Here is a 27,083-nt window from a genome sequence, read left to right on the forward strand (position 1 = left end):
TGTTTGTTTGATTGCTATCCCACCTGGAGGTTGGCAACCCGACCAGAGAGGCACTGAACGATGGCCCCGCTGATGAGCCCATTCTTCTCTCTTGCCCCCCCTCCCCCCCACAGCCTCAGGTAGGGAAGAGAGCGGCCGACTCTGCAGGGCTGGTGTGCGGCTGCGGAAGGACACCACGCTTGCTCAAAAAACCAACCAACCGCCGCACCGCCCTTCGCTGCATTGTTGGTCCGGAGCAAAACCCAGCCACGGAAGCCGCAGTGGCGTCTTCATGAACGTCAGCCGGAAGAGCAGGACACGGTGGGGGGGGGGGGCAGGACTCTTGGTCCGGCTGGATGTTAATTACTAAAGGACTAAAAAGGAATGGGGGGTGGGCCAAGACATCCCCCCCTCCTCTCCCGTTCACACCCGGTGGGCATACCACCCTCTGCCCAGGACATTTTCCTCCCAGGTGTTCAGGGGGGCATCTGAGGGTCTCCTTCCATGCTACCCTTACAACAGTCTTGTGAGGCGGGCTAAGGGACAGAGACTGAGGGGGTTATCGCACTTGTATTCCCACCAATGTATTAAGAGTTTGAAAACGTTATAAAAAATACTGCTCACACTTTGTTTGGCCCCTTTAGCTGTGAAGACATCTTCCAACCATTTATAAGCAGTGGTATCCAAAAACCCTTTTAAAGCAATGTTTTTTCCAACATTTTCAAACTCTTAATACATCGCTGGGAATACAAAGTGCGGTAACCCCCGGTGTCATGCACCAAGTTTCATGGCTGAGATGGAATTTGAATCTGGGGCCCTAGTAGTCCAACAATGTGAGCACTACACTGGTTTCAGTACAGATCCTTGTGAGATCCTGCCGCTCACATCCCTCCATCGCTAGAACGGACCATGGATTCCTGCCTGGCTTTTAGCCAGTTTCCAGTCCATTACTTGTCCTCTTATCCCTTGACTCTGAAGTTTGCTCAGGAGTCTTTGGTGAGGAACTTTGTCAAAAGCCTTCTGGAAACCCAAATAAACAATACCTACCAGCTCATCCCTGTCCACGTGCTTACTGATACTTTCAAAGAACTGTACAAGGTGAGCGAGACAAGACTTATTTTTGCAGAAGCCAGGCTGGTTTTTATTCAGCAGGGCTTGTCCTACATGCTGGACAATTTTGTCTTTATTGCTTTCCAGCAATTTACTTGGAACAGACATTAAGCCAACCCGGCCTGTAATTTCCCGGATTCCCCCAGAAACTTTTCTGGAAAATGGGTGTTACATTGGTCACTCTCCAGTTCTCCGGTACAGAGGTTGACCTTAGGGACATGTTGCCTACCTTGGTTAGAAGATCAACAATTTCTCATTTCAGTTCTTCAAGAACTCTAGGAGAGATACCATCTGGTCCTGGTGATCTGTTAGTTTGCAATTTGTCTATGAGGCTGGCGTGGCCTCCTCCGCATTGGCCTCCCGACTTTCTCCTTGCCATAAGTCAGAGGAGCTGGAGGGAGGCAACGGCCTGTTTGTTTGTTTGTTCGATTTTTATCCCGCCCTGTCCCCACCTGGGCAAGCTGCCCGACTGGCTGCCCCATTCCAGTCCGAGTCTGCCTTGGTGGGGTGAAGCGCTTGGGCTGGGATGGCAGCTGAGCTGGATGCCCCTGGCCCTGGGAGGGGGGTGAGGCAGGGGATGGGGGACCGGCCTGACTCTGCCAGGGGGGAGCTGAACCCGAGGCTCTCCACTCCAGCATCCCCCCGCCACTGCACCACACTGACCTCCCGCATCAGCTCCATCACAGCCGCCCAGGGTCGACCAACTCCCGCTTGGGAAATCCCTGGAGCCTTAGGGGGTGGAGCCTGGGCAGGGTGGGGGGTGGGGCCCTGCCTGCCTGGGGTACAGTGCCCTAGAGTCCGTCTCCCCCTCCAAGGCTGCTGTTTCCTCCAGGGGAACTGATCTCTGTACTCTGGAGATGAGCTGCAATTCTGGGAGGTCTCCAGGCCTGACCTGGAGGGTGGCAACCCTGCAGCCGTGGCCCACGGACGCTGCTTTGTGATCCCGGGAAGAAGTAAATGATTGGGGGGGTGGGGGCACTTTGGTTTGACTGCCAGCTCAGCCGTGAGGCTGACCGGGGACCCCAGGAGCCCCTCTCTGGCTCAGGGGTGCGCTAGAGGGCCCGTGTGTGGAGCTTCGTCACCGACCGGGGGGGGGGGGGCATGGCTCAGTGGCAGAGCATCTGCTGGGCACGCAGAAGGTCGCCGGTTCAGTCCCCAGGGGCACCTCCAGGTCAAGGGACCAGGCAAGGAGGGGATGTCGGAGACCCTTTTCTGCCGGAGACCCTGGAGAGCCGCTGCCGGCCAGAGTCGACAAGACTGACGTTGACGGACCCGGGGGGGGGGGTCTGATTCAGGGCGAGGCAGCTTCAGGCGACCCCCCTTTGGGCTTGGGGGCTGGCGCTGGGCGGCGGAGCTCAGCCCCGACGCGAAGCCCTGGCGGCCGGGGCCCTCTCCGCCGCCCGCAGTTCCGTCCGACTCGCAGAGCTCCAGGTGCCGCCTGGAGGTTGGCAAGCCCGGCCCGGCCTCCCCGGCAGGGCTGTTGCGAGGGCGAGAACTGGGCGAGATGCCGGCCGGCCGGCCTCGGGCGACGGGTCCCGGCGCGCCCCCTCCAGCTGCGGGGCGGGGCCGGCGGGCCGGGGCGGCAGGTGAGCGGGCAGGTGAGGCGCTGGCCCCGCCCGCCCCGCCCGCCCCGCTCCCTCCGCCTCCGCCTCCTGGTGGCCGCCCTGCCGGCCATGAAGCTGGGCCCCGAGCGGTGGCGGGGCGGCGGGGGGCCGCGCTCCGAGCCCCCGGAGCCCGCCGGGCCGGCAGCCGCCCAGGAGCCGCCCGTGGCCGCCGTCCCGGTGAGTGGCGGGCGGGAGGCAGGGCGGGAGGCAGGGCGGGAGGCCGGGAGGGAGGGGGGTCCCCGGAGCCGCCTCCCCCCGTCCCGCGCCAAGGTGTGAACGGGGAGCCGCGCCGGGGCGGGAGAGGGGGCGGCCTCCGCGGGCGGGGCTCCTCCCTCCCTCCCTCCCGGGGAGACCTTACCTGTTGGCTCGCCAACAGGTGCGGCGGGGGGATCTCCCGGAATGACAGCTGCTCTCCAGGCCACAGAGGTCAGTTCCCCTGGAGGGGCGAAATGGCTGCGGAGGGGGGGGGGTCTTTATGGCGCTGAACCCTGCGGAGCTCCCTCCTGCCCTCAACCCCGCCTTTGCCAGGCGGGGCCCCCAAATCTCCAGGAATGTCCCGATCCAGAGCTGGCAACCCTGGCTGCTTGCCCCCCTCTTCCTCTCTGGTTTAAAGGACCTGTAGTGCCTGATACATCTGTGTTGCTTCAAGGGAGGAGGCAGCCCACTCTGCACACACACCCCCGAAGAAGTGCAGGGGGGTCCTTAAACCTGGTTAGCTCTTAGTATATCTACGGGGGTCTCTTCCCCAATGAATCCTCCCCACCCCCATTTTAAATATCTGACTCTCAGTCATTGCTTGGGATTCCTTCTATCAGGGATGTGGCATTTACCGAGGGGGGGGCATCCTGCAAGCACCTTTGGGTGCTGTGGTTGGTGCGTGGGTGCAGATCCCCAGTTCCAAAGCAGGGGAGGGGCTGCAGCTCAGTGGTAGAGCACCCGCTTGCCAATCAGAAGGTCTGAGGGTCTAGTCCCAGCATCTCCAGTTGAAAGGACCAGTTAGTAGGTGATGGGGAAGACCTTTGTCTGCCTGAGCCCCTGAAGAGCCGCTGCCAGTCTGAGTTGGCAATACTGATCTTGATGGACGGGGGTGGGAGGATCTGATTCAGCATAAGGCAGCTTCGTGTGTGTTTGTGTTAATATGTGACTTGTGTGGAGTCTGTTGCCTTCCACAAAAGCAGACACCAGGAAGAAACTGACAATTTCTTTCTCGCCTCTTATTTATTTACTTCATTTATCACTCCCCATGGAGACCCAAAGCAGCTGACCTCATTCTCCTCTGTTTTATTTTCACAACAACCCTGTCAGGTAGGTCAGGCTGAAAGATTGTGAGAGGCCCAAGGTCACACAGCAAACTTCCATGGCACAGCAGGGTTTCAAACCTGGCTCTCCCAGATCCTAGTATGACCCCATAACCACCACTCCGCCTGGGCTCTTTCAAGGGAAAACCGGTGGTAGCATGTGGTCTTCCTCACTGGCTTTCTTCCTAAAGAACTTGATCACGTCGGTGGCCCAGAGCCCATTTCCTTGGGTGCAGAAAGTGCGTGCATTCCCTGCATGCAGACCGTTGAACAAAGCAAAGAAGCAGAGGCCAGGTACTGCTGGGAACTCTGCAGGTATTTCTCTGTGCATTCCAAACACAAGCATAAACGCCGGATGCAATCAAACGAATTTGCGAGACAATCAGGGCGGGTGTGATCCGCTCTCAGCTGGCTGCCGCTGGTGGTGAACCGCTATGGCAAGAGCAGCTGGAAGGGAGGGTTGCTGTCCATCCCAAGCAAGCCCCTGGATTCAGTGAGACCCCCCCTGGACCATGTACAATATGTGGCACCTCCCCAAAGTGGCCGGCAGGGGCCTTTCGTGGCTGATCTTTAGACAGTAGATCTCTTTTAAAGCTTCTTCTTTAAAAAAAAAATGGTCCCTTTGGGTTTTGTTTTCTGTTTTTTGCAAAAATATGTGTGTGTGTGTAAAGTGCCGTCAAGTCGCAGCCGACTTATGGCGACCCCTTTATGGGGTTTTCAAGGCAAGAGACTAACAGAGGTGGTTTGCCAGTGCCTTCCTCTGCACAGCAACCCTGGTATTCCTTGGTGGTCTCCCATCCAAGTACTGATCAGGGCTGACCCTGCTTAGCTTCTGAGATCTGATGAGATCAGGCTAGCCTGGGCCATCCAGGTCAGGGCGCAAAAATATGAGGCCTGTGGAATCTTTAGAGTTGTCTGAATTGTAGTTTTTAAATGTGTATGTATCAGTCATGTGCTGAAAAGCTGAAGGATGTGGGGCATGGGCCATTATCGATAAGTGCCTTGCTTAGGGTTACTAATCTCCTGTGGGGCCTAGAGTTCTGGAATGGCACCTGATCTCAGGATCACAGAGATCCATTCCCCTGGAAGAAGTGGAAGCTTCGGCAGGCAGACTCTGTGGCATCACATCCCACTGAGCTCCCACCAATCTCTAAACTCTGCCCCATATCTCCAGACCAAAGCCCATTAAGTCCAGCAGTCCTTTCACACAGTGGCCAACCAAGTGCCTCCAGGAAGCCCACAAGCAAGACGACTGCAGCAGCAGCATCCTGCCTGGGTTCCACAGCACCTGGTAAAATAGGCATGCTCCTCTGAGACTGGAGAGAATAAGCATGAACATAAGAAAAGCCCTGCTGGATCAGACCTAGGCTCATCAAGTCCAGCAGTCTGTCCCCACAGTGGCCAACCAGGTGCCTCTAGGAAGCCACTAACAAGACGAGTGCAGCAGCAGCATCCTGCCTGTGTTTCACAGCACCTAATATATATTCGGCATGCTCCTCTTGTACTGGAGAGAATAGGTCTGCATCATGACTAGTATCCATTTTGACTAGTAGCCCTGGATAGCCCTCTCCTCCTTGAACAGGTCCACTGCTTTGTGAGTCAGAGCTAGGGACATGTGGGGCTTTCTCCCCCCCCCCCCACCTGCCATCTCTAGTAAATGCAAATGATCATCGAGTGTAACGGTCTCTTGAACATCTCCCTCTCAAGTGGCTGGTGTATAAAGGCCCAGGACATTTGCAGATGGAAAGCTGCCAAAGGGAGGACGTGCCGGACACCCCTTTTTTTAAAAAAAGAAGGAATTCCATCTGTGCTGTTTGTCATGGTCCTAGGTCACCTACAGTGTCTATCCCCACAGCAGGCTGGGGATTCTGGTGTCTCGGAGTTGACTGGTAATACCTTTCAGTGGGTGGCTGATGAAGCAAGCTGTCCCCCTCTCAATCCACTCCGCTTTAGAGCTGCACGACGTGCCCAGGAAAGCAGGCGAGATCTGTCCCCCTTCCCCAAGTCCTTCACTTGCAGCATCTGGAGTCTCGTCCCTGCTTACTAGCCAAAGATAATTTCTCTGCGCAGACAATCTGGCTGTGGTAAATGGAGTCTCGGTGCTGCTTTTGCAGAAGCCATGGAGTGGATTGATCAGAAAGTATACCAGTGTCCCAGCTTGCACACCGCTCCCCCCATGTAGAAGACACTCTAGACTTTCCGCACCCAGTCATGGTGCCAGTGCTAAGAACAGCTTCAGGCATTCAGATGCCCATGTCTCATGCATCTGCCTTGAGTGTCACTGAGGAAAGCAGACAATAAATCAAGAGCATCAAGTCAGAAAGTGTCCAGGTGCCCAGAGGCAATGCAGTTGAGTCCTCAGATCATACCATGCAAAAACCTGCCACTTTTAAGCTGGTTCTCGGAGAAGGGCGTTGTGGCAACTGGTCCATCCAGCTCTTTCATTCAGGATTGTGAGCTGACTTTTTTGTTTTTGAAGAGCTGCTACGTGCTTAAGTATGCGCAAACCAGCCAAGAAAGCCCGCTGAACGGGTTGGTTCTTGCTGGTCTGTTTTCCTGCTCAAAGAGGCCATAGATGGCATGTTAAAGGCATGTTAAATGAGAGGGGCCCTGGCTCAGTGGTGGAGCATCTGCTTGGCAATGGCATGTGGAAGGTCCCAGGTTCAATCCCCGGCATCTCAGTTAAAGGGACCAGGCAGTAGGTGATGGGAAAGCCTGAGATCCTGGAAAGCCACTGCCAATCAGAGTAGATGGTACCAACCTTGGTGAACCAGTGGTCTGCTTCAGTATAAGGCGACTTCATGAGTTTATACCATAGACTCTGCAATGAAGGTGTACTGGTGGGGCCATACTGGTGGAAATTTGGAGAACAGACTCATGGGATTGAACTCTGTGCTGATTTGTCTTTGTGGATTCTGATCAGCAAGGTGTTCCCCTTGGCTTCTACTGAACAGCGGCCTTGCGAGGCAGGCTGTGATCCCCATTCCAAAGGCATTCACCTCCCAGGAGACCGCAGGTTTACACCCCAGCGGCCCCCAGAATGGCTCTCCATCCATGTTCCGTTTCATTCTTTCAAACTTTGTGGTTAGGACTTCCTCATTGGTATGTTATTTGTGTGTCTTTGCCAAGAATATGGAACTGGGCGGGTTCTGTGCTTTCAATGCAGCCTCTGAAAAGTTGTATTTCCTCCTTTGGGTTTGTACTTCTGTGGGAATTGAGCAAGATTCGAGATGCTTTATCAGAGCTTGGACTCTCTAAAGCTCATATTCCCTGAAAATCCTGTTAGTCTCTAAGGTGCTGCTAGACTCGAATCTTGCTCTTCTACTGCAGCCAATGTGGCTAACCGCCTGAACTAGGGTTGCCTACCTCCAGGTTGGCTAGAGATCTCCTGCTATTACAACTGATCTCCAGCCGATAGAGATCAGTCCACCTGGAGAAAATGGCCACTTTGGCCATTGGACTCGGTGGCATTGAAGTCCCTCCCCAAACCCTGCCCTCCTCAGGCTCCTCCCCAAAAAACCTCCCTCCGGTGCAAAGAGGGACCTGGTTACCCTATCTATCTTTATGGTACTATCTTTATGGTAATTGAGAAGCGTACCAAAGATCTGGAAGGAATCTCTCACTGGAATGCCTGGTGTGACAAAAAATCCCTTAAGCTAACCCGAATATTCTCCATGACCTACTTTGCAAAAGTTTCCAGTTATTCTTGATGAGTGGTTATGGGCAGGGCAGGGCAGGGCAAGCCCAGAAGAGTTCCCCTCTGTCTGGTCAGAGCTGTTTGTGGGGCCGGGAGAGGCAGGAAGTCCCAAGAAGGACCTAGAAAAATTGTTCCAGCAAACAACCCCCCCCCCCCACACACACACACACACACACAGGTGTCTCTTCCAGGCCCTGCCTCTGCAGCACCGGTCGTTCCCAGGGCCTGCTCTGTGAACCGCTCTGACCTGAGCTGAGTTAGGTGGGACCGGAGGGCCCAGGCCGTTCCCGGCCAGCATTGCCCAAAAGGGATTCCTTTTCCTCTGCCTCCATCCGCTGAAGCCCAGGCTCAGGTGAGCCTCTTTCCAGGTAGCTGCCCAGGTGGGGCTCAGCAGGAAACCTCTTCCAAGTGGATTTCTGCAAGACTGGTGTGACCGGTTCTGATATCCAAGGACAGCTTTCATCTGCTGAAAGCCCTTTGTAGAGACTCTAGACCTTTTTGGTGGTCTCCCATCCAAGGACTAACCAGGGCCGACCCTGCTTAGCTTCTGAGATCTGCTGGGGTCAGGCTAGCCAGGGCCCTCCAGGTCAGGCCAGGAGACATACAGAGGTGGTTGGCCATTGCCTGCCTCTGCGTAGCGAGCTTGGACTTCCTCGGTGGTCTCCCCTCCAAGTACTAGCCAGGGCCGATCCTGCTTAGCTTCCAAGACCTGGCAAGATCAGGCTAGCCAGAGCCATCCAGTTGTGGGCAAAAGACAAACAGAGGTGGTTTGTCACTGCTTGCCTTCATGTATTGCCCCCTGGACATCTCAGTGGTCTCCCATCCAAGTACAAAGCAGGGCTGACCCTGCTTAGCTTTTGAGAATCTGCTGGGATCAAGCTAGCCCGGGCCATCCAGGTCAGGCCAAGAGATCAAACAGAGGAGGTTTGCCCTTGCCTGACTCTGCGTGGCGACCCTGGACTTCCTTGGGGGTCGCCCATCCAAGTACAAACCAAGGCCGGCTTCTGAGATCTGCTGGGCTCAGGCTCACCTGGGCCATCTAGGTCAGGGCTGCCTTTCATTAGGCCTGCTGTTTTAAAATAGCACCCATATCTTTGCCTCTTAACTTTGATCTGGCCGTGTTGCCTGGAAGGGCGGCCTTTGTTTGCAGACAGTGTTAGCTTGTTTGCAGATGGCTTTGTCGGCATTTAGGCCTGATTGCCCTGTTCCAAGGGCTGGGTGTGGGTTGTGCTCAGAAACGCTGGGCTTGGGCCTCGGAGCTGGCCCCCCTTTCGCATTTCCTTTTCTGGCACCAATGACTCAGAGGTGATACAAGGCGGAAAGAGGGCGGCTGGCCTGCTGAGCATCTCGCCTGCGTCTGGATTTGAATCCAGCACTTTGTCTCTTTGCAGCCCAGCAGCTAGCTGTCTGTTCACGTGGAGTTAGATGAAGTCCGAGTAAGATTTTCAAAAGGTCCATTTCAGGCCTTTTCAGAGCAGGCAGAACGTTGGTTTTAAAACAATAATTCACGAGTATGGGATTTTAAGGAGTGATCTGAATGGTAACACCCGGCTTCTGAACAGGGTTGCCAACTCTGGGTTTGGAAATTCCTGGAGATTTTGGGTGTGGAGTCTGAGGAGGGCAGGAATTAAGGAGAGACCGCAGGAGGGTATCATGCCATAGATTCCCCACTCCTCTACATGAGCGGCAGAGGCTAATCTGGTGAACTGGATTGGTTTCCCCACTCCTCCACATGAAGCCAGCTGGGTAGCCTTGGGCTAGTCACAGCTCTCTCAGCCCCACCTACCTCACATGGTGTCTGTTGTGGGGAGGGGAAGGGAAGGTGATGGTAAGCTGGTTTGATTCTGCCTTAAGTGGTAGAGAAAGTCGGCATTATAAAAACCAACTCCTCCCTCTTCTTCTTCTCCTCCTCCCTTCTCTTGCTGCAGGGGACTGCTATCGAGCTGAATGGGGCAATCCTGGAGGGGAACCATCCCCCACCTTCCGCCAGTCCAACCCAGGGCCAGCCCGTTGCTCCACCACCGGGGTCCATCCAGCCCCGAGAGACATGGGGTGGGAAATACGAGTTCCTGCTCTCCTGCTTGGGGTACTGCGTGGGGCTTGGGAATGTCTGGCGCTTCCCATATCTCTGCTATCGCAATGGAGGGGGTAAGTGCATAAAGGGGGGGACCCCCCCTTATGGCTTGGGACTGGGGTCTCTGAAGGACCGTCTTCTCCCATATGTTCCTGCTCCAGACTTATCACAGGGAGAGGCCCTCCTGACTATGGTAGAGCATATGCTTGGCACGCAGAAGGTCCCAGGTTCAATCGCCGGCATCTCCAGTTAAAGGGACTAGGCAAGTCGGTGATGGGAAAGACCTTTGCCTGAGACCCTGGAGAGCCGCTGCCGGTCTGAGTAGACAATACTGACTTTGATGGACCAAGGCAGCTTCATGTGTTCATGTGACTGTCCCATCAGGCTCGGTTGGTGGGCAAACAAGAAAGGGCCTTTTCAGTGGCAGCCCCACAGTTATGGGACAACCTCCCCAGGGAGGTGAGCCTGGCCCCCTCATTTTTTAACTTTAGGAGGCAGCTGAAGATCTGTGTGGTCTCTGAAGGTGTTGGGGGGTTCTCTGCTTGACAGCTGCCCCCCCCCCTCTCTCAGGTGTGTTTCTGATCCCCTATGCCCTCATGCTTCTCTTCACGGGGCTGCCCCTCTTCCTGATGGAGCTCAGCCTGGGCCAGTATGGGGCAGCGGGACCCATAACCGTCTGGAAGTGCTGCCCCTTGTTGAAAGGTAGGTGCTAGAGGTGTCCTGTGCATCTCCTCCCACTCAACCCTCTGCTTACCCGTTGGGATTGATTGGCCCGTGCAATCCTGACCTCCCGGATAGAGTGCTGGCTGCCCCACAGAAGGGTGCCTGGAGAGCAGGCGACACAAACCAGCCCCAGGGTTGCTAGTCCTCAGGAATGTTGCCTCCTGACCCTTGGCATGGGGATTAGGAAGAATTTTCTGACAGTCAGAGTGGTTCCTTAGTGGAACAGGCTTCCTTGGGAGGTGGTGAGCTCTCCTTCCCTGGAGGTTTTTAAGAAGAGGCTAGACGGCCATCTGTCAGCGATGCTGATTCTATGGCCTTAGGCAGATGATGAGAGGGAGAGGATCTTGGGCATCTTCTGGGCATGGAGTAGGGGTCACTGGGGGTGTGGAGGGTAGTTGTTAATTTCCTGCAGAGGGTGGGACTAGATGACCCTAGTGGTCCCTTCCAACTCTATGATTCTATTATTAGTCAACTCCACTGTGAGACACTGACAAATCCAGAGTCAGTCCATGGTTAATGTTTTCACAAAACAGCACCTCCCCATTAGGGCCCTCCTGGGATCTTTGAAGGGGCCTCCGGCATTTCTGCAGAGCCCCTTCCCCCAGTTCCTCTGGCTTTTGTACTCCATGGCCTTGGTGCGTCTCCTAGCCTCCCTTGAAGTTGCCAGAGCAGCTGGTGCCTGAGTCTAAATGGGCAGCCGTGTGGGTGTTGCAGCTTTGCCCAGACAATCTCTCCTGGGGGGGCGGGCAGGGGTTGTCACACAGGAGGCTGACCTCCCCTCTCCTCTCCCCGTGCAGGGATCGGGATCGGGATGCTGCTGGTGTCCTCGCTGGTCTCTCTCTACTACAATGTCATCATCAGCTGGACTTTCTACTACCTGGGCATGTCCTTCCAGAGCCCTCTGCCCTGGTCCTGTGATGCCCAACAGAATGCCCACCTCTGCCGGGCCCAGGTGCTCCTTGACCGGTGCTGGGGGTGGGGGTGTCCATGAAGCAGGAGGTGCTGAGAGAAGGGGGGTTTTGGGGGTGGGGGAGCTGCTTCCAACAGCAGTACTGCTGAGTCCAGCTTTGCATATTCCTCTGTTTATCTGTCCTGCTGGGGTTGCCAGCTCCAGATTGGGAAATGCCTGGAGATTTGGGGGTGGAGGCTGAGGAGGGTGGGGTTTGGGGAAGGGAAGGAGCTCATCAGGGTATAATGCCATCAGGTCTGCCCACAACAATGGCCATTTCCCCCCCGGGGGACCTGATCTCAGTAGTTTGGAGATTAGTTGTAATTCCAGGAGATCTCCAGGCCACACCTGGAGGTTGGAGCCCCTAGTGCCAGCTCCCCCACCCCACCTTGCTAACCTGCCTTACTGCTCATGTGCATTTCAGAACGACTCATTGGGAAACGTCTCTCGGATCAGCGCCAGTGAAGCCTTTTGGAAGTGAGTCTCTTCAGCCTGGTTTTGAATGGGTTGTTCTGACTCGGAGGCCGCGGCTGGCATCTGTCTGCAACAAAGAAATGCCAGGCTGGAGGTTCCCTCAGGTTGGGAAAGGGGGCAGGCATTTGACTTGGGGCTAGTGCAGGAGAGTGGCCAGGGTGTGAGACACTCTTCACATGCTCAATGGATGTCTTGTTCTTACTGCTGGTGCTCAGAGCTGGTGCTGAGATGTCTCCTGCTCTAACCCTGCCCGAGAAAACACAGCGCCAACTTCTGGCCCAGCTCGGGCACAGACAGTCCCGCCACTGCTGGCTGGGTTTCTTTGGTTCCTGCCTCTGGCATTTCCAGCCTTCCTGCTTCAATGCAGCAACAGATTTTGAAACCGGGTGCATTTTTGTGCAACTTTAACCACAGCGGAGAATCTTTCAAAAGGGATGTCTAACCCCAGAGCTGGAGCCCTCTGCGTCTGAGGCTCGGGCAAATGTGCCTCCACCTTGTGGCAAGAGGGAGGTGTGGCCCTGGGTTTCCCATTGCCAGAGGAGGGCAGGGAGCTGTTCCTGTTGGCAGCAGAGGAGAGGACTCGTAATCATGGGTTTAAGTTGCAGGCGGAGAAGTACCGGCTGGATATTAGGGGGGAAATTATAGTAAGAGTTGTTTAACGGTGGAATCAGCTTCCTAGGGAGGTGGTGAGCTCCCCCTCACTGGCAGTCTTTAAGCAGAGGCTGGACAAACACTTGTCAGGGATGCTCTAGGCTGATCCTGCATTAAGCAGGGGGTGGGACTAGATGGCCTCTATGGCCCCTTCCAACTCTAGGATTCTATAACTTGCCTCTATGCTTTCCAGCGAGCAGGTGCTGGGGGTGGTGCACAGCTCCGGCCTTGGGGACCCCGGCCCGGTGAGGTGGCCGCTGGCTCTGTGTCTGCTCCTGGCATGGCTGGTCATCTTCCTGTGTACGCTGAAAGGGATCCACAGTTCCGGCAAGGTGAGTGTCTCCTGTGCAGTCAGTGGCGGTCTGCTCAGGCTCTAGCTTTGGCGGACCACTCCAGTATCTCCCTCCTGTGTGCCTCATTGCTTTGGCATAGCCCTGTTCTTCCTGATTCTGACCAATGCAAACATCCCCGTGCCCCTTTTCTATGGGCTGCCTCTCTCTGCCAGGTGGTGTACTTCACGGCCACGTTCCCCTACCTGGTCATAGTGGTTCTGATTATCCGGGGCGCTACCTTGGAGGGCTCCATTGACGGGGTGCGCTTCTACCTCTCTGCAGACTGGAGCCGGCTGCACAGTGCTCAGGTATGCCCGGGGGTGGGCTGCTGAGTTGGAATCCAGTCTTGGGTGCAGATTCAGCATCCCAGTTTTTATGTTTTACGAGGGATGGGGGGATTTCCTAGTCTTTGCAGCCTGAAAGGCTATAAAATCGACTTTACTGAGCTGTTTATCTTGCTCCTTGTGATTTCTGAAACATTATTGTTCTCACTGGAGAGTTTTGGCTGTAAAGGGGGTCAACACAGGGCCCCTTCCTTCCAAGTAAGTTTGTTCAGATTGGCAGAGGCTTGTCTTTAAGGCCACGGGAAGCACTTGCCTGCATATTCTGCCTGCATGAGTGAGAACTCCACATGAAGCTGCCTTACAGTGGCTCAGTGGCAGAGAATCTGCTTGGCATGCAGAAGGTCCCAAATTCAATCCCCAGCATCTCCAGTTAAAAGGACCAGGCAAGTAGGTGATGGGAAAAACCCCTGCCTGAGACCCTGGAGAGCTGCTGCCGGTCTGAGTAGACATTATACTGACTTTGATTGACCCAGGGTCTGATTCAGTATAAGGCAGCTTCATGTGTGTATACCGAATCAGACCCTCGGTCCATCAAGGTCAGTCTTGTCCACTCAGACCGGCAGCGGCTCTCCAAGGTCTCTCAGGCAGAGAAAGGTCTCCCACATCACCTGGTGCTCTTGACTGGAGCTGCCGGGGATTGAACCTGGGACCTTCTGCATGCCAAGCAGAGGCTGCTCCCACTGAGCCACGGCCCCTCAGCAACTCCAGTTGCTGGTGAACCCCACCCAGAGCTCTCGTCCCGCTGCAGGTCTGGAACGACGCTGCCTCCCAGATCTTCTACTCTTTGGGGATCGGCTTTGGGGGCCTCCTCTCTATGGCTTCCTACAACAAGTTTGACAACAACGTGATCAGGTGAGGGTGCGTGAGCCCCTGGAGGGGGAATCCACCAGCCTGCTTTCCCACTTGGCTGGGTCAGCCCAGGGCCAGCCCTTGGGGGCTGTCTTGCAAGTTCTCACAGCCTTCCCGGGCAGCTTCCCCCAGCCCTCCTGGCTTGCTCCACCTCACAGCGTCCGCCTCTTGCCCCCAGGGACACCTTGGTGATCGCCATCGGCAACTGCTGCACCAGTTTCTTTGCCGGCTTTGCCATCTTCTCCATCCTCGGCCACATGGCCTGGCGGAAGAAGGTCCCGGTGGGGGAAGTGGCCGATTCAGGTAAGGAAACACACCTGGAGCCCTGCTCACCTTCTGGAGCTGCTTTTCAGGGGGACCCCAGGGACGTTTTCTGGAGCACGGCTGCTTTTCTGCCTGAGTCTCAGGCAGAGACTCAGAAGGAGATTCCTCAATTTAGTGCCACTGAGTCTGAGAAACAGGGTCCCTGTGATGTAGGGTTGCCCGCTCTAGGTTGGGAAATACCTGGAGATTTTGGAGGGGGGACCTCAGCAGGGTATAATGCCCTAGAGGCCACCATCCAAAGCAGCCGTTTTCTCCAAGGGAACTGTTTTTGTCTGTCTGGAGATGTCCAGGTGCCACCTGGAGGGTGGCAACCCCACTATAATGTGTGCCTGAGCTTCCAGGACCTGCAAGAGTCAGGCGTGGGGGTTCCCACTGCCCTGGCAGTCTCTGGCCCCTGGGCAGGGGGCACTGGCTGGCCCTCACTGCAGACTTGGCAGTTCCTGAGCCTGCCCAGACGGGCCCATCCAGCCCATAACTTTTTTTAACCCTTACAGCTTTCAGGCTTTGGTGGAATCGGAACCCAGCGCTCCCAGTTCCTTGGCTGCCGTGTCTGTTTTCTCCTTGGTGGGTGGGCAGGGGTGTTCCAGGGCTCTTCCTTCGGTCTCCAAATGGGGGGGGGGCTTCCTCCTGTTTCCACCCTGTCCCCTGCTAGGTGTGAAGGACGCCGCCTCTGACATTCACTCCTTCCACAGGTCCTGGGTTGGCGTTTGTTGCCTACCCAGAAGCCCTTGCTCTGCTGCCCGGCTCAACTTTCTGGTCCGTGCTCTTCTTCATGATGCTCTTCACCTTGGGAATCGACACGCTGGTAAGTTGTTACGGTCAGGCTCGATGCCGCCTTCTTTGCCCTGCCCTGTGTCCGAGCAGTTGCTCGGGGGAACAGTTATTCTTCGCAGCCCCCATGAGGCGTCCGGTGGGCTTGTTGAAGCAACGTGGTCATGGCCCCGACCTCTTGTGTCTCCCTCTGTGTCCTTGGCATGATCCCTTCCCGTTAGGGTTGCCAGGTCCCTCTTCACCACCAGCAGGAGGTTTTGGGGGCAGAGCCTGAGGAGGGTGGGGGTTGGGGGGGAGGGACTTCAATGCCATAGAGTCCAATGGCCAAAGGGGCCATTTTCTCCAGGGGAACTGATCTCTAGCGGCGGGAGATCAGCTGTAATAGCAGGAGGTCTCCAGCTACTACCTGGAGGGTGGCAACCCGAGCGAGGCCAAGAGCTGGGGAGAGGGTTCCCGTTGGTAAACTTGCTGCTAAGTAGGGCAGGCACCTGCTGAAGGGTGGATACTCGAGAAAGGTTTTGTCGGCACCTTGAGGACTACCAGCTTTATTGCAGCCAAAGCTTCTGAGGATCAGAGCCGGGTTCCTCGGACCGTGGTGACCGCCTGCCCTCCTGGCCCCTGCCGCTGGCGTTTGTCCCTGGGTGCCCTGCCAAATTCAAAGCAAGCTGGGATTGGAGAGGGAAGGGCGGCGTTGCCTGCCAGGGGCGTCTGGATCATTCCAGGGAAAAGCATAGCAGGGTTGTGGGGCTGGGGGTTTGCAGGGGGGAGAAGGGGCCAAATGGCTCTCTTCTCTGCTGACCCTTCAGGAGGCCTCCCAGAGGATTTGGGGTTGGGGCAGACTTGGGGGAGGCCCGCTGTCTTTCTCGGCCCTAACTGCTCCTACTTCCCTGCCAGTTCGGCAACATGGAAGGCATCACGACCGCCGTGTTAGATGAGTTCCCCTCCCTGCGTGACTTCAAGCGGAAGGCCCTCTTCCTGGGGGGGCTCTGCTTCACCTTCTACTTGCTGGGCCTCCTACTGGTTACCGAGGTAAGTGGGCCTTTGATGGTATATCCTTTCCCTTCCTCACCTGGGGTGGGCATTCAAGAGCCAGCATGTTGCAGTGGTTAAGAGTGGTGGTTTGGAGAAGTGGACTCTGATATGGAGAACCAGGTTCAGTTCCCCACTCCTCCACATGAAGCCACTGGGGGTGTGGGGGGGGAGGTAGTTGTGAATTGCCTGCATTGTGCAGGGGGTTGGACTAGATGACCCTGGTGGTCCCTTCCAACTCTATGATTCTATGATTCTAAGCCTGCTGGGTGACCTAGGGCCAGTCACAGCTCTCTTAGAGCTCTCTCCGCCCCACCTACCCCTTTGGGTGGTCTCTTGTCAATCCAGGTCCTGGGGTGATGTTGTGCCAGTGGGCATTTTAGAGGGTTACTTGCTCCATCTTGCTCATTGCTCACTGCTGCTTGTCCACATCTGTGCATCTTTCTCCTCTTGCGCAGGGGGGCATCTACTGGTTCACCCTCATGGATGCCTACAGCACCAGCTTTGGCCTCATCATCATCGTCCTCTTCATGTGCCTTGGTGTCGCCTTCTTTTACGGCGAGTCCCTCACGAGCACCCCTGTTTCCTGCCCGTCTCCTGCCGCTGCCAACTAGATTGAAGGCTGAACTCATTAATGGCCATTTATAATCCAATGTCATTTTGATTGCCTGCCAGCGATCCCTACTAGTCCGGCATCCCTACTGAATCAGACCCTGGGTCCAGCAAGGTCTATTCAGACTGGCAGAGGCTCTCCAGAGTCAGACAGAGGTCTTTCCCATCACCTACTACATGGTCTGCTTTAACTGAAGATGCCAGGGATCGAACCTGGGACCTTCTGCATGCCAAGCAGAGGCTCTGCCACTGAGCCAGAGGCCCCACTGAGTCCCAATGGGCTGTGCTACACCCAGTTACTCCACAGAGTAACCTTTCTACTTGCTTCTCAGGTGTGAACCAATTCTGCCAAGACATCATTGACATGATCTGCCGCTGCCCGCCCTGGTGCAGCAAACTGGTCCTCTACTTCAAAGCCTGTTGGATGATCATTACACCGGGGCTGCTCCTGGTAAGGCCCTTCTCTGCACCTGCCTCTTTGCTGGTGGGGAAAGGAGCTGGATTTGTGTTGTTCCCTGCATTGCTTTGTGAGCACAAGGCCCTCCGAGCAGATTCCAACAATTCAATGTACAGTTTTAATTACTACTCAACATCCCCCCCCCCCGATCTTTCCGCTTTTCACTTTGGAGCCTAATTCTGCTGGAGCTGCTCTGTCCCTGGCATTTTATACACTGCAACCAATTAAAGACACCTCCCATATGCTCTTGCTCTCTCCTCTGACCCTCAAAGCATTCGCAGACTGCTAGTTAGCATCTGAATACAAGACGGGAGATTCTGGAGGAAGAGAAGAAGCGTTGTGTGCTGCCCCTCTGGCTGCAGACTAGTAACAACCACCACCATATTTTTGGCATCTTCTGCTCCCTCCACAGTTCACCCTCTTCTACATCTTCCTGGGTTTGTCCAGCACGACTCTGCACTACGGCACCTACGAGTATCCGCGCTGGGGGGAGGCCCTGGGGGTCTGCCTGGGGGTCCTGACCTGCATCCAGATCCCACTGTGGGCGGTTGTCGCTCTCTGCAAGGAGTCTGGGACCCTGGCGGACGTGAGTGGAGGGAGGGGATGAGGTTGGTTCCAGGGGAGACTGCAGAGGAGAGCTGTTGTTAAGGGGAGAAAGGCCCCCCACCAGGGCAGGAGACCCCTCCCCCCCCTTCACTAGCATTGCATCCAGGTTTGATCTGGGAGTTGATGTCTCCTTATGGCTGGGAGCAGGAGCTGGGGGTGGGAGGCAGACCTTGCTTCTGCTCCAAACTAAGTGCCTGGCTTTCTGCAAGACCCTATTCACCCCTCCATGAGCAATATGTGGATATGAATAGTGGCCTACCTTACAGAGCGGTTGTACAAACACCAAACGCTACCTGTCTTTTATTGCGGCAAGGGCTTTTAAGAATTGTACCCCTTTGTCAAATACTACATGAACCCCTTGCCCAAACGTGTGTGTGCAGCCAGGGCTGTCGATGAAGAACTTGGGAGAATTGCTTTGTACGCAGCACATTCAAAGACCAACTGGGACCACTGTCCTGTGTTCAAGTACTAGGCCAGAAGTCTGAGACTTGCTGCGGTGTAAACATGCATAATGTTGCCCTCTCAGTCTTCAAGAGTACTTCCTTACGCCAAAGAAAAGCTATGCTACCCATGAGACAAGACAACCCTGCCTGCAATGTATCCCCAGGAGGGCCCCTAGAGTCACAGCCTGGGCACCTCTGAAAGGGATTCTTTCCCTTTTAATTTTAAACTGTTAAGTACCGGTAGCTAGAAAGCTAAGATGGGGTATATGCCGGGGAGGGCAGGGTATAAATTTCATAAATAGTAATAATTTTGCCATGAATCCATTAAACGAGTCTCTCCGGTCTCTTTTCAGAGGTTCAGGAAAGCCATCCACCCGCTAAATTCCTGGCGCACCCCACATGGGCGTGACCTCTCTCACCACATCATCGACGTCCCTTACACTGTGAACCTGACGGACCACGACTTCACGGGGGGCTGGCAGCAGCAGGGCAGCAGTGAGGCATGAAGAGGAAGGGAGGCTGCTTCCCCACCGGGATGGCCCGCAGGCACACGGAGGCAAAGCAGGGCCATCTGCCACGGCAGCGAGGCCCAGAAGGGGCAGCCTGCTTGGCAGGCTCTCTTGTCGAGGACACAAGACAGGTGGCACTCCAGGAAGATATGCTGCTTGCTGCACAGGAGATGGTGGAAACTTTTTTAAGAAATGAAGCAGAGGAGACGTGTGTGCGACTGCGTGTGAAAACATTTGAGATGTATGTCGTGGGCAGACCTTTCTCACTGGTTGCCTTGGCACCCAGCACCAGTGCTGCGACCTTCGCTGGGCTTGCCATTTGCCCCACCTGGGCTCTGAGCACCTCTGAGCCTTAGGCAGCCGGAGCCCCACCCACTTACCCTGAGCCTCCTGCTCCAAGCCGCCAGCGCTGGGAAGGGTGGGTTTGTCTCTGCCCTCCTTCTTCTACCTTAGCCGCCTGATCTCGAGCTCCAGGGAAGACCCGTGTGAGCTCCCTCTCTTGCCTCACTTGCCCTTGGGCTGTGTCTTTAGACACCCGGCTGCTAGTTTGTGTTTCGCATGCCCTGGTCGCCAACAGGAACAAGCTTGCCCAAAGGAGCTCCGGGCCTGGTGACCTCCTGCAGCTGGTCGCTGGTGGCCGGACCCAGGAGAAAAACCTCTTTAAGCAACGAGGAGTTAAACTCTGGAATTCACAGCCGGTGGAGGCAGTGATGGCCGAGAGAAGAGAGAATTAGACTCATGGAGGAGAGGTCTATCAGTGGCTACTAGCCATGGTGAATAAAAGGAACCTCCATATACAGAAGCAGTACACCTCTGAATCCCAGTGCCTGGAGTCAACATCTGGGGAAGGCCTCGGCCTCTATGGCCTGTTGCTGGCCCTCTAGAAGAATTGTTTGGCCATTGTGGTGGAACAGGATGCTGGAACGGATGGGCCCTCGTGGGTCTGATCCAGCAGGGCTCTTCTGAGGTTCTTCTCAGGGGAAGAGGCCTCGGTCATCTGTGCCCTCTTGTTGGACTTTCAGAGGAGCTGGTTGGACAACTGTGGTGGGACAGGATGCTGTGGACTGGAAGGACCGTCGGCCTGATCCTGCAGGGATCTTCTGCTGATGTTCTTAGCAGTGCAGACTGTGGGCAGAACCTGAAAGGTGTTCTTGGATCCTTTACAAGGATGCCGCCACCGCTGCCATTTTAAGCCTAACATCACAAGATCCTGATTGAACACACAGCATAGCGGGATGAGGTGCTGTTCTCCACCCCCACCCCCGGTGCCCTTTCAAGCCTAAAACAGGCCTGTTTCTGCACTTGAAAAGGTACGGGGCGGGGAACAAGAGCTCCTTCTCCTGCTGTGCTGCAGCCCCCTCTGCATCGGTCCTAAAGGGCCCGTGTTAAGCTTCAAAATAGTGGCGGCCTTTCTTCGTTGGACACAGTTTGGTCCTCAGGCCGGCGCCTCTCTCTCTCTCTCCCCGTTGGCCCAGTTCCTCTGCATTCCTACCTCAGGCCATCTGCAGGAGTCACGGCCAGAGTCAGCTCCTTCCCCTCTGCTAGTGGCACAAAGGGCAGAAAGCTGGGCTTTCTGGCTCGAACTGGGAGGGTTAAGATGAATGAGGGCCGTGGCTCAGCAGTAGAGCATCTGCTTGGCATGCAGGAGGTCCCAGGTTCAATCCCGGGCATCTCCAGTTAAAGGGATCAGGCCAGTAGGTGATGGGAAAGACCCTTTTCTGCCTGAGACCCTGGAGAGCTGCTGCCAGCCTGAGTAGACAACACTGACTTTGATGGACCACCGAGGGTCTGATTCAGTATAAGGCAGCGTCATGTGTTCAATGAGGGGGCCTGGAGATGCTATCCTTAAGAACCTCAGAAGAGCCCTGCTGGATCAGACCCGTGAGGGTCCATCCAGTCCAGCATCCCGTCTCACATAGGGGCCAGCCAGTTCCTTGCGAAGACCATAGCTGGGCTTCTTCCTGGAATGTAACACAACTCAACAGCAACGTTTCTCCTGATCTCCTTATGAGAAACATGCTCATGCTCTTGCCAAGGGGGGGGGTAGTCATATCCCCTAGTCAAAAACCCCTTCCATTTTTTTTAGCCCCCCCCCCCCAATCTAACCCAATGCCTTATTTTTAGAAACAAAACCAGTGCTGCCATTGGGGGGGGGTGGCAGCCACTTGACTCTTCCTGGGATAAGCAGCCGTCAAGCCTGTGGGAAGGCGTGCTTTGCTTGGGGAGGGGGGCAGCCAGGCTCACAGCTCCCTCCCCAGGCTGAGATTGGAGCAGCTGCGCTCTCCCAGCCTGGCCCACATGCAGAGGTTGGGCAGATGATAAAAAGGGAGAAGGGGACAAACGGCTCACCCCCTGGGGGTGGGCACACCAGAGATTCATTCTCTGTCCAAGGAGTTTCTTTTTCTTAAGAAAGTGTTATGTTCTCCAAATGCCTTTGCGGAAAGGGGGTTATTCCCAGCATCAATAAAAGTTCTGTTCTGCCCCTTGTGTGCCTGTTCCTTCCCTCCCCAGCTTGTCAGTGTCAATTGTGGGAAGACTGCCCCTCCCGCACCTTTTGCCTCTCTTGGGCTGGAGTAAATGGCCACCGGAGGGAGGGAGGGAAGCAAGCCAGAGGATTGCTCCCCATTTGGAATCGGTGCTTTTGCATTTATTCATAAATGATCTGGAGCAGGCAAGGAAGGGATGGGGGAGCAGAGAATTGGCTAGCTTTGCGGATCATGTGAAGTTAGTCGGTGGGGTGAGACTCAAGAGGATTGCGAGAATCCACTCCAAGAGGATGAGTTTGGCACCGAGGCGGCAAATGAGGTTCAGTGAAGGTAAAGAGATGCACGTGGGCGCAAAAATAAATAAACCCTGATTTCAGCTCTGTGCTGGTGGGCCTTGAAAGGGGCAGCGATCGATCGGGAGAGCTGTTGGTGCCAGCGGGTGGCTTGAGGAAAATGTCATCTCAGAGGGCGCCAGCAGGGAGCAGGGCAAAGTCTATGGCAGGGATTGCTGGGAAAGGAGGGACCAGTATCACAAGGCCCTGGCATAGCTGTGGCGTGGCTACAGCTGGAGCATTGGAGGGTGCTGGCGGCTCTTTCTCTCAATAATTGCACCAGAAGACCGGAAGAGTGCAGAAAAAGGAAGTACAATGAGCAAGCGTTTAGGGCACCGTTCCAGCAAGGAAGGGTGTGGAACTTCAGGACTTCGTAGTTTAAAGAAGAGATGAACAGAGAGGGGAGGGTTAGGGTTAGACACTTATTCCTGGTATGGGAAAAGTGGACAGAGTGGGATTTCCCTCCCCAAAATTCTAGCATTCTCTGGTCCCCAATGGAGTTCATGAGCGCCAGGATCACGACAAGCAGTGGTGCGTAGTATCTGGCATGATTCCCTGCCCACAGGAGATAGTGATGGCCACGAGGTTAGATGGCTTTAAAAGGGATGTGCCGGGATCATGGAGGGTTCCTTCAGCACTGGGGAATTACACAGCGTTAAGGCTGGCAATGAAGCAATCAAAACTGTTCAAGGTTTTCTATTCCTTGGCTCCATCATCAACCAGAAGGGAGACTGTAACCAAGAAATCAGAAGGAGACGGAGACTGGGAAGGGCAGCCATGAAGGAGCTAGAAAAGATCCTTAAGTGGAAGGATGTGTCGCTGACCACCAAGGTCAAGTTCATTCATCGAACAGTATTCCCCATTACTATGTATGGGTGTGAAAGCTGGACCATGAAGAAAGCTGACAGGAAGAAAGTAGATTCCTTTGAAATGTGGTGTTGGAGGAGTGTTAATGGATCCCGTCGACTGGCCAAAAATAAATAAATAAATAAGTGGGTTCTAGAGCAAATCGAGTCAGAGGCTCTCCCTAAAAGCTACAGTGACTCAACTGAGGCGATTGTACTTTGGTCACATTATGAAAAGACCAGACTCACTGGAAAAGATAATAATCCTAGGAAAAGTTGAAGGCGGCAGGAAATGAGGAGAAGACCCAAGATGAGATGGCTTGACTCCACCAAGGAAGCCAGGACCTTCACATTGCAAGACCTGAGCGAGGCTGTTAACGAGAGGTCATTTTGGAGGACACTGATTCAGAGGGCCGCCATAAAGTCAGAAGCCACTTGACAGCACTTAGTGCAATGGCTTTTATCCACAGTGCCAAAATGGGGCCTCTGTGTCTGGGGCAGGGCAGTGCGCCTTTGAAGGGCAGGACCCTCCCTGGGGTCTCTGTGGTCAACCACTAGGGGAAGCAGGATGCTGGCTTCGATGGACCAGCAAGTCTGTTTTGCACACAAACGCAGACAGTTGCTTCTTCGTGTGCATTAACCGGTGGGAGTTGGAGGTGCAAAATCCCAGATTTGGTGCTGTTGCTTCAGGTTCTTACACAACCCGCCCTCCTTCCAATGCCACCTGCCTGAGCAAGGGGCCGGTGCCCTCCCAGTTCCACAGAGTATAGCCGGGGGAGGGGCCGTGGCTTGGGGGTAGAACATCTGCTTGGCACTCAGAAGGGCCCATGTCCACTCCTTGGCATACCCAGTTGAAAGGAGCAGGTGGTGGATGACGTGAGCGACCTGGGACCATTAGAGTAGGCCATGCTGATCTTGATGGACCCTGGGGCCTGATTCAGCATAAGGCCACTTCATGCACATGTAGAGTCAGTCCCTCAATGGAAGAGGAACAGGCACATCTCTATGCTCGGCTGGTTTCTTCTGCATGGCTCTGAGGAGTGAGGTAGAAGAGGCCAAGGGGGGGGGGAGTTAGGTGTCCACTCCCATAGTAACAGGGCTCAGGACTGCAGCTCTTCATGGCCGAGTGAGGCTGTGGGTGGAAAGCCTCCCATTTTAAGCAGGATGGCAGCAGCACCAGCTATGGGTGCCCCCACCCCTGCTAAGGGCCCAGAGGAGCCAATGTAGTAGTTAAGAGCAGTGGTTTGGAGCGGCGGACGCTAATCTGGTGAACTGGATTTGTTTCCCCACTCCTCCACATGAAGCCAGCTGGGTGACCTTGGGCCAGTCACAGCTCTCTTAGAGCTCTCTCAGCCCCACCTTCCTCACAGGGTGTCTGTTGTGGGGAGGACAAGGGAAGGCGATTATAAGCCGGTTTGATTCTTCCTTAAGTGGCAGAGAAAGTCGGCATATAAAAACCAACTCTTCTCCTCCTTCAGAGAGGCTCCTTGGCATTCCTTGGAGAGGGGGCGATGTTGCAGGGCCCCAGAGAGAGGCCCACGGCGGTGGCTGTCCAGCTGCCCAGCCCCTCACCGAGCAGTGCACCCCACGGTCTGCCGTCAACACCCAGAAAAGACACCTCCAGGCCCCGCCTCTTAAAATCGCCTACATGCTTTATTGGATTTAAAACAGTTTTACGAAATGGCCGTAGAATAAAACCAGGCTTGGCAGATGCACAGCAAGGGCTGCCGCACCAACAGATGCCTGGCACTGCCCGGGACTGTGGCTGGCAGCGTGACAGGTGGCCTTCCCAGAGGAGGTGGAGCCTGCTCGGCTGGGCGACGCCTCCTCGTGAGAGGGGTGGTGCAGCAGCAACGGGAGCCCAGGGCCACCCCTGCTCCTGGGAAGCGGGCCCACAGACGGGCTTTTTCTCCGGGGCATCCTTGCTGAGCCCAAGCAGAGCAGTGCCTTAGAGCCAACCATCACACATACCCCCACGCGCCCACAGCCACTTGCTCAAGCGCCGGGGTTTCTTCTTCCTCCTCCTCAGGGCAGGGGCGTAAGCCAGCGGGAGCGGAGAGATGCAGGCACTTGGTTGCAGAGGGGAGGGTGCCAGGGGGGTTCCCACGCAGCCCCGGAGCCCACAGCTGTACGAGAGGCTCAAAAGCCCCGCTGGTGCCCTCCCCAGACATGCGGGTCTTGCTCTCAAGGGGAGGGAGGAGCCCACTGAAGTGCAAACACAGAGCTTCAGGGAGGGGAATCTTGGCCCCCTTTCCCCGGGGGGCCTGAAGGGCACCCACCCATGAAGCCCGCCTCTCTTTTGCTGGCCAAGGGCAGAAGCCCCAGCGGCTGAACATGCTGACCCTTTCCTCCGACCCAGGGTTGGTGGTGGTTTCTTCCCTGCGGGGCCCTGAGGCAGCAGCAGGGCTGGGCCGCGATCCGCTGAGCCCACACGGGACTCCAGGGCCAGTCCCCTCCCTCCCACCTCAGTCTTGTTCTGGAAACCCCCACAGAAGCATCCCACACTAAGGCACGGGGTTCGGAACCAGGAAGGAGCCCTGCTCTGGGGGTGGGGGGCAAAGGCAGACTGCTGAATGGTGCAGGGGGCCCTTTCAAGCCTCTCTGCCAGCAGAGCTGGACCCCAGCCTTTATATTCCCTAAGGAGCAGGCTGCAGAGGTGGGGACCCTGCAGAGAAACCAAGCATGACACCCCACTGGCTGGACAGCCACCAGCCGGCTTCTGCCTCACCCAAGGCCCAGTTACCAACCTCCAGGGGGGCCCCCCCTGCAGTTCTCCTGGAAGTACAAACTGATCTCCGGGGAACAGCGGTCCCCTTCCCCTGAACTTCCTGCCCCCAGGAATTTCCCAAGTGGGAGTTGCCATTTCTAACCCAAGGGCATCTCCAAGGACTCAAACACCTGGGGTGCGGGGGTTGTCTCTAACATCCACCTCTGCTTGGCCAGCAACTGAGGCAGGGGGCCCAGGAGGGGCGGGTGTCTCCCTCCCAGCAGAGCCAAGCAGACCCCCCCAACCTTCCCACACAGCCATCACTCTGTCCAAAAATCCCATGGGACTCCTTGCGGGCTTTGGTTGGGGGCTGGGAAGAGGACAGACATGCTGGGAAGGGGGGGCATGCCTTGTGGCTTGCTGCGCAGCAAACAGAGCAGAGAAAACCTGGCGGTCTGCAGGGGTGGGGCAGTGAGGGGGGGGCGCAAGCAGGAGGCGGCAGCCATGCGCAGCCAAAGCGAGAGGGGGGCTCTCCGGCACGAGCAGATGGGCTAGGCTGAGGTCACAAAACAAATATATTTTATTAGCTCCTCTCCCTCCCAAAGCTGAGAACAGGAAGCAGAGGGGTCCCAGGGAGGAGGGGGTGGGCCGCTGCTTGCCCCTCCCCGTGTGGTGATCTTGGGGGGCGGGGGCTCCCCTCCCCTCGCCCCTGCTGCGTTCCCAGTGGATGGGGCCTTGTCCCAGGTGTGGGGGGGTCACCCCTCCTATTTCTTTGGCTTCTTGAAAATCTTGAGGGGGAACTTCTTCTTGCCCGGGCCCGAGTCGGTCTCCTCCCCCGTGGAGCCGCTGTCTTCCTCCCCCACGTTCTTCTTAGAGGCCAGCTGGGGGATGCGGGTGCTGCCCTTGGTGACGCTGTTGGGCCGGGAGTCGGAGACCGGGGAGGGGGTGTCGGGCTCGGTGGAGCTGGGGCTGTGAGACCGGGAAGAGTCGGAGTGGCTCGGCCGGACCCCCGCCCTGCCAGCAGCCGAGTGGCTGATCTCCCCAAGGCTGGACGACTTCTCCAAGCCGTGGTTCAGCATCATCGCCTTCTTCATCACAATGGGGCTCTCGGGCAGCTGATCCTGTGGGGACGAGCCCTCCGGGAGCCGGTTGTGGCCGCCGTTGGGGGACCCAGCGAGGAGGGCTGGGTAGCCGGTGCCAGCTGCCTCCTCAAAAGCCTTGTGCAACTGGGTCGGCCTGTTTGGGAGCATTTTGGGCGTGGCACCGGATATGCGCTGGTGGTCACTCATGTGAGGGAGGGAGGAGTCTGAGTCGGAGCGGGACAGGTCTCTGTGGAGGGGGCAAGAGAGAGAGAGAGGTCAGGCTGTGGTCCTGCGAGAATGTGGCACTGAATGCTTCTGCATGCACACACACACACACAGAGATGCATTCATGCGCGATGCTCAGCCTCTCCAGCGATGCTCTTCTGCAACCACTCTCAGAGCATCAAGTAGCTTGCAGGGGAGAGACAGGCCATATTTATTTTATCCAATTCATACCCCGCTCCACCCTGACACAAATTCAGGCTCAGGGCATCTTCCAACAGCAATCACACAACAATCCACAAAACTTATGGCAAGCATCATACACTTATAATAAAATCGCTCCTGATTAAATAAAACTGTTCCCATTTACAACACAATATTCTACTCATTATCTCTTATGGCACCCCCGGTTGGAGGGTGATAGACCCAAGGGGGAAAGGAAGACAGGAGGGGGGGACAGCTGGGAGGGGGGGCTCTCTGGAGCCTCGGTCGAAGACCTACTTACTGTGTCTCATGGGGCCGTCATGGGGCCAGCCCCAAATACTACCCGAGTTTGCAAGGCTGAGAAAGGGGG

The 27,083-nt window shown here is 55.9% G+C and overlaps 2 protein-coding genes across 4 annotated transcripts in view; one reads left to right on the forward strand and one right to left on the reverse strand.

The window, feature by feature from the left end:
• The first annotated feature begins 888 nt into the window (after positions 1-888).
• LOC130485589 (sodium-dependent proline transporter-like) lies at positions 889-19,569 on the forward strand. The gene is made up of 17 exons (XM_056858805.1): positions 889-1,077; positions 2,496-2,870; positions 9,617-9,836; positions 10,333-10,464; positions 11,283-11,437; positions 11,859-11,911; positions 12,753-12,891; positions 13,065-13,199; positions 13,984-14,087; positions 14,263-14,387; positions 15,101-15,213; positions 16,074-16,208; positions 16,667-16,766; positions 17,153-17,271; positions 17,690-17,863; positions 18,680-18,821; positions 19,367-19,569. Exons 1-17 carry the CDS (start codon positions 889-891, stop codon positions 19,567-19,569), a joined length of 2,613 nt encoding a protein of 870 aa, XP_056714783.1.
• A 6,398-nt stretch (positions 19,570-25,967) lies between these two features.
• STIM1 (stromal interaction molecule 1) overlaps positions 25,968-27,083 on the reverse strand; it is a 96,832-nt gene continuing 95,716 nt past the window's right edge. For 2 of the 3 annotated variants that reach the window (XM_056858536.1, XM_056858535.1), the window contains exon 12: positions 25,968-26,534. In XM_056858536.1, the coding sequence (XP_056714514.1) occupies positions 25,970-26,534 (565 nt within the window). In that variant the 3' untranslated portion in view covers positions 25,968-25,969. The remainder of the gene's footprint in view (positions 26,535-27,083) is intronic. The other variant, XM_056858537.1, reaches the window with a different exon arrangement.

Source organism: Euleptes europaea, chromosome 12 (assembly GCF_029931775.1).
Source record: "Euleptes europaea isolate rEulEur1 chromosome 12, rEulEur1.hap1, whole genome shotgun sequence".
In the NCBI taxonomy this organism is placed as follows: Eukaryota; Metazoa; Chordata; class Lepidosauria; order Squamata; family Sphaerodactylidae; genus Euleptes; species Euleptes europaea.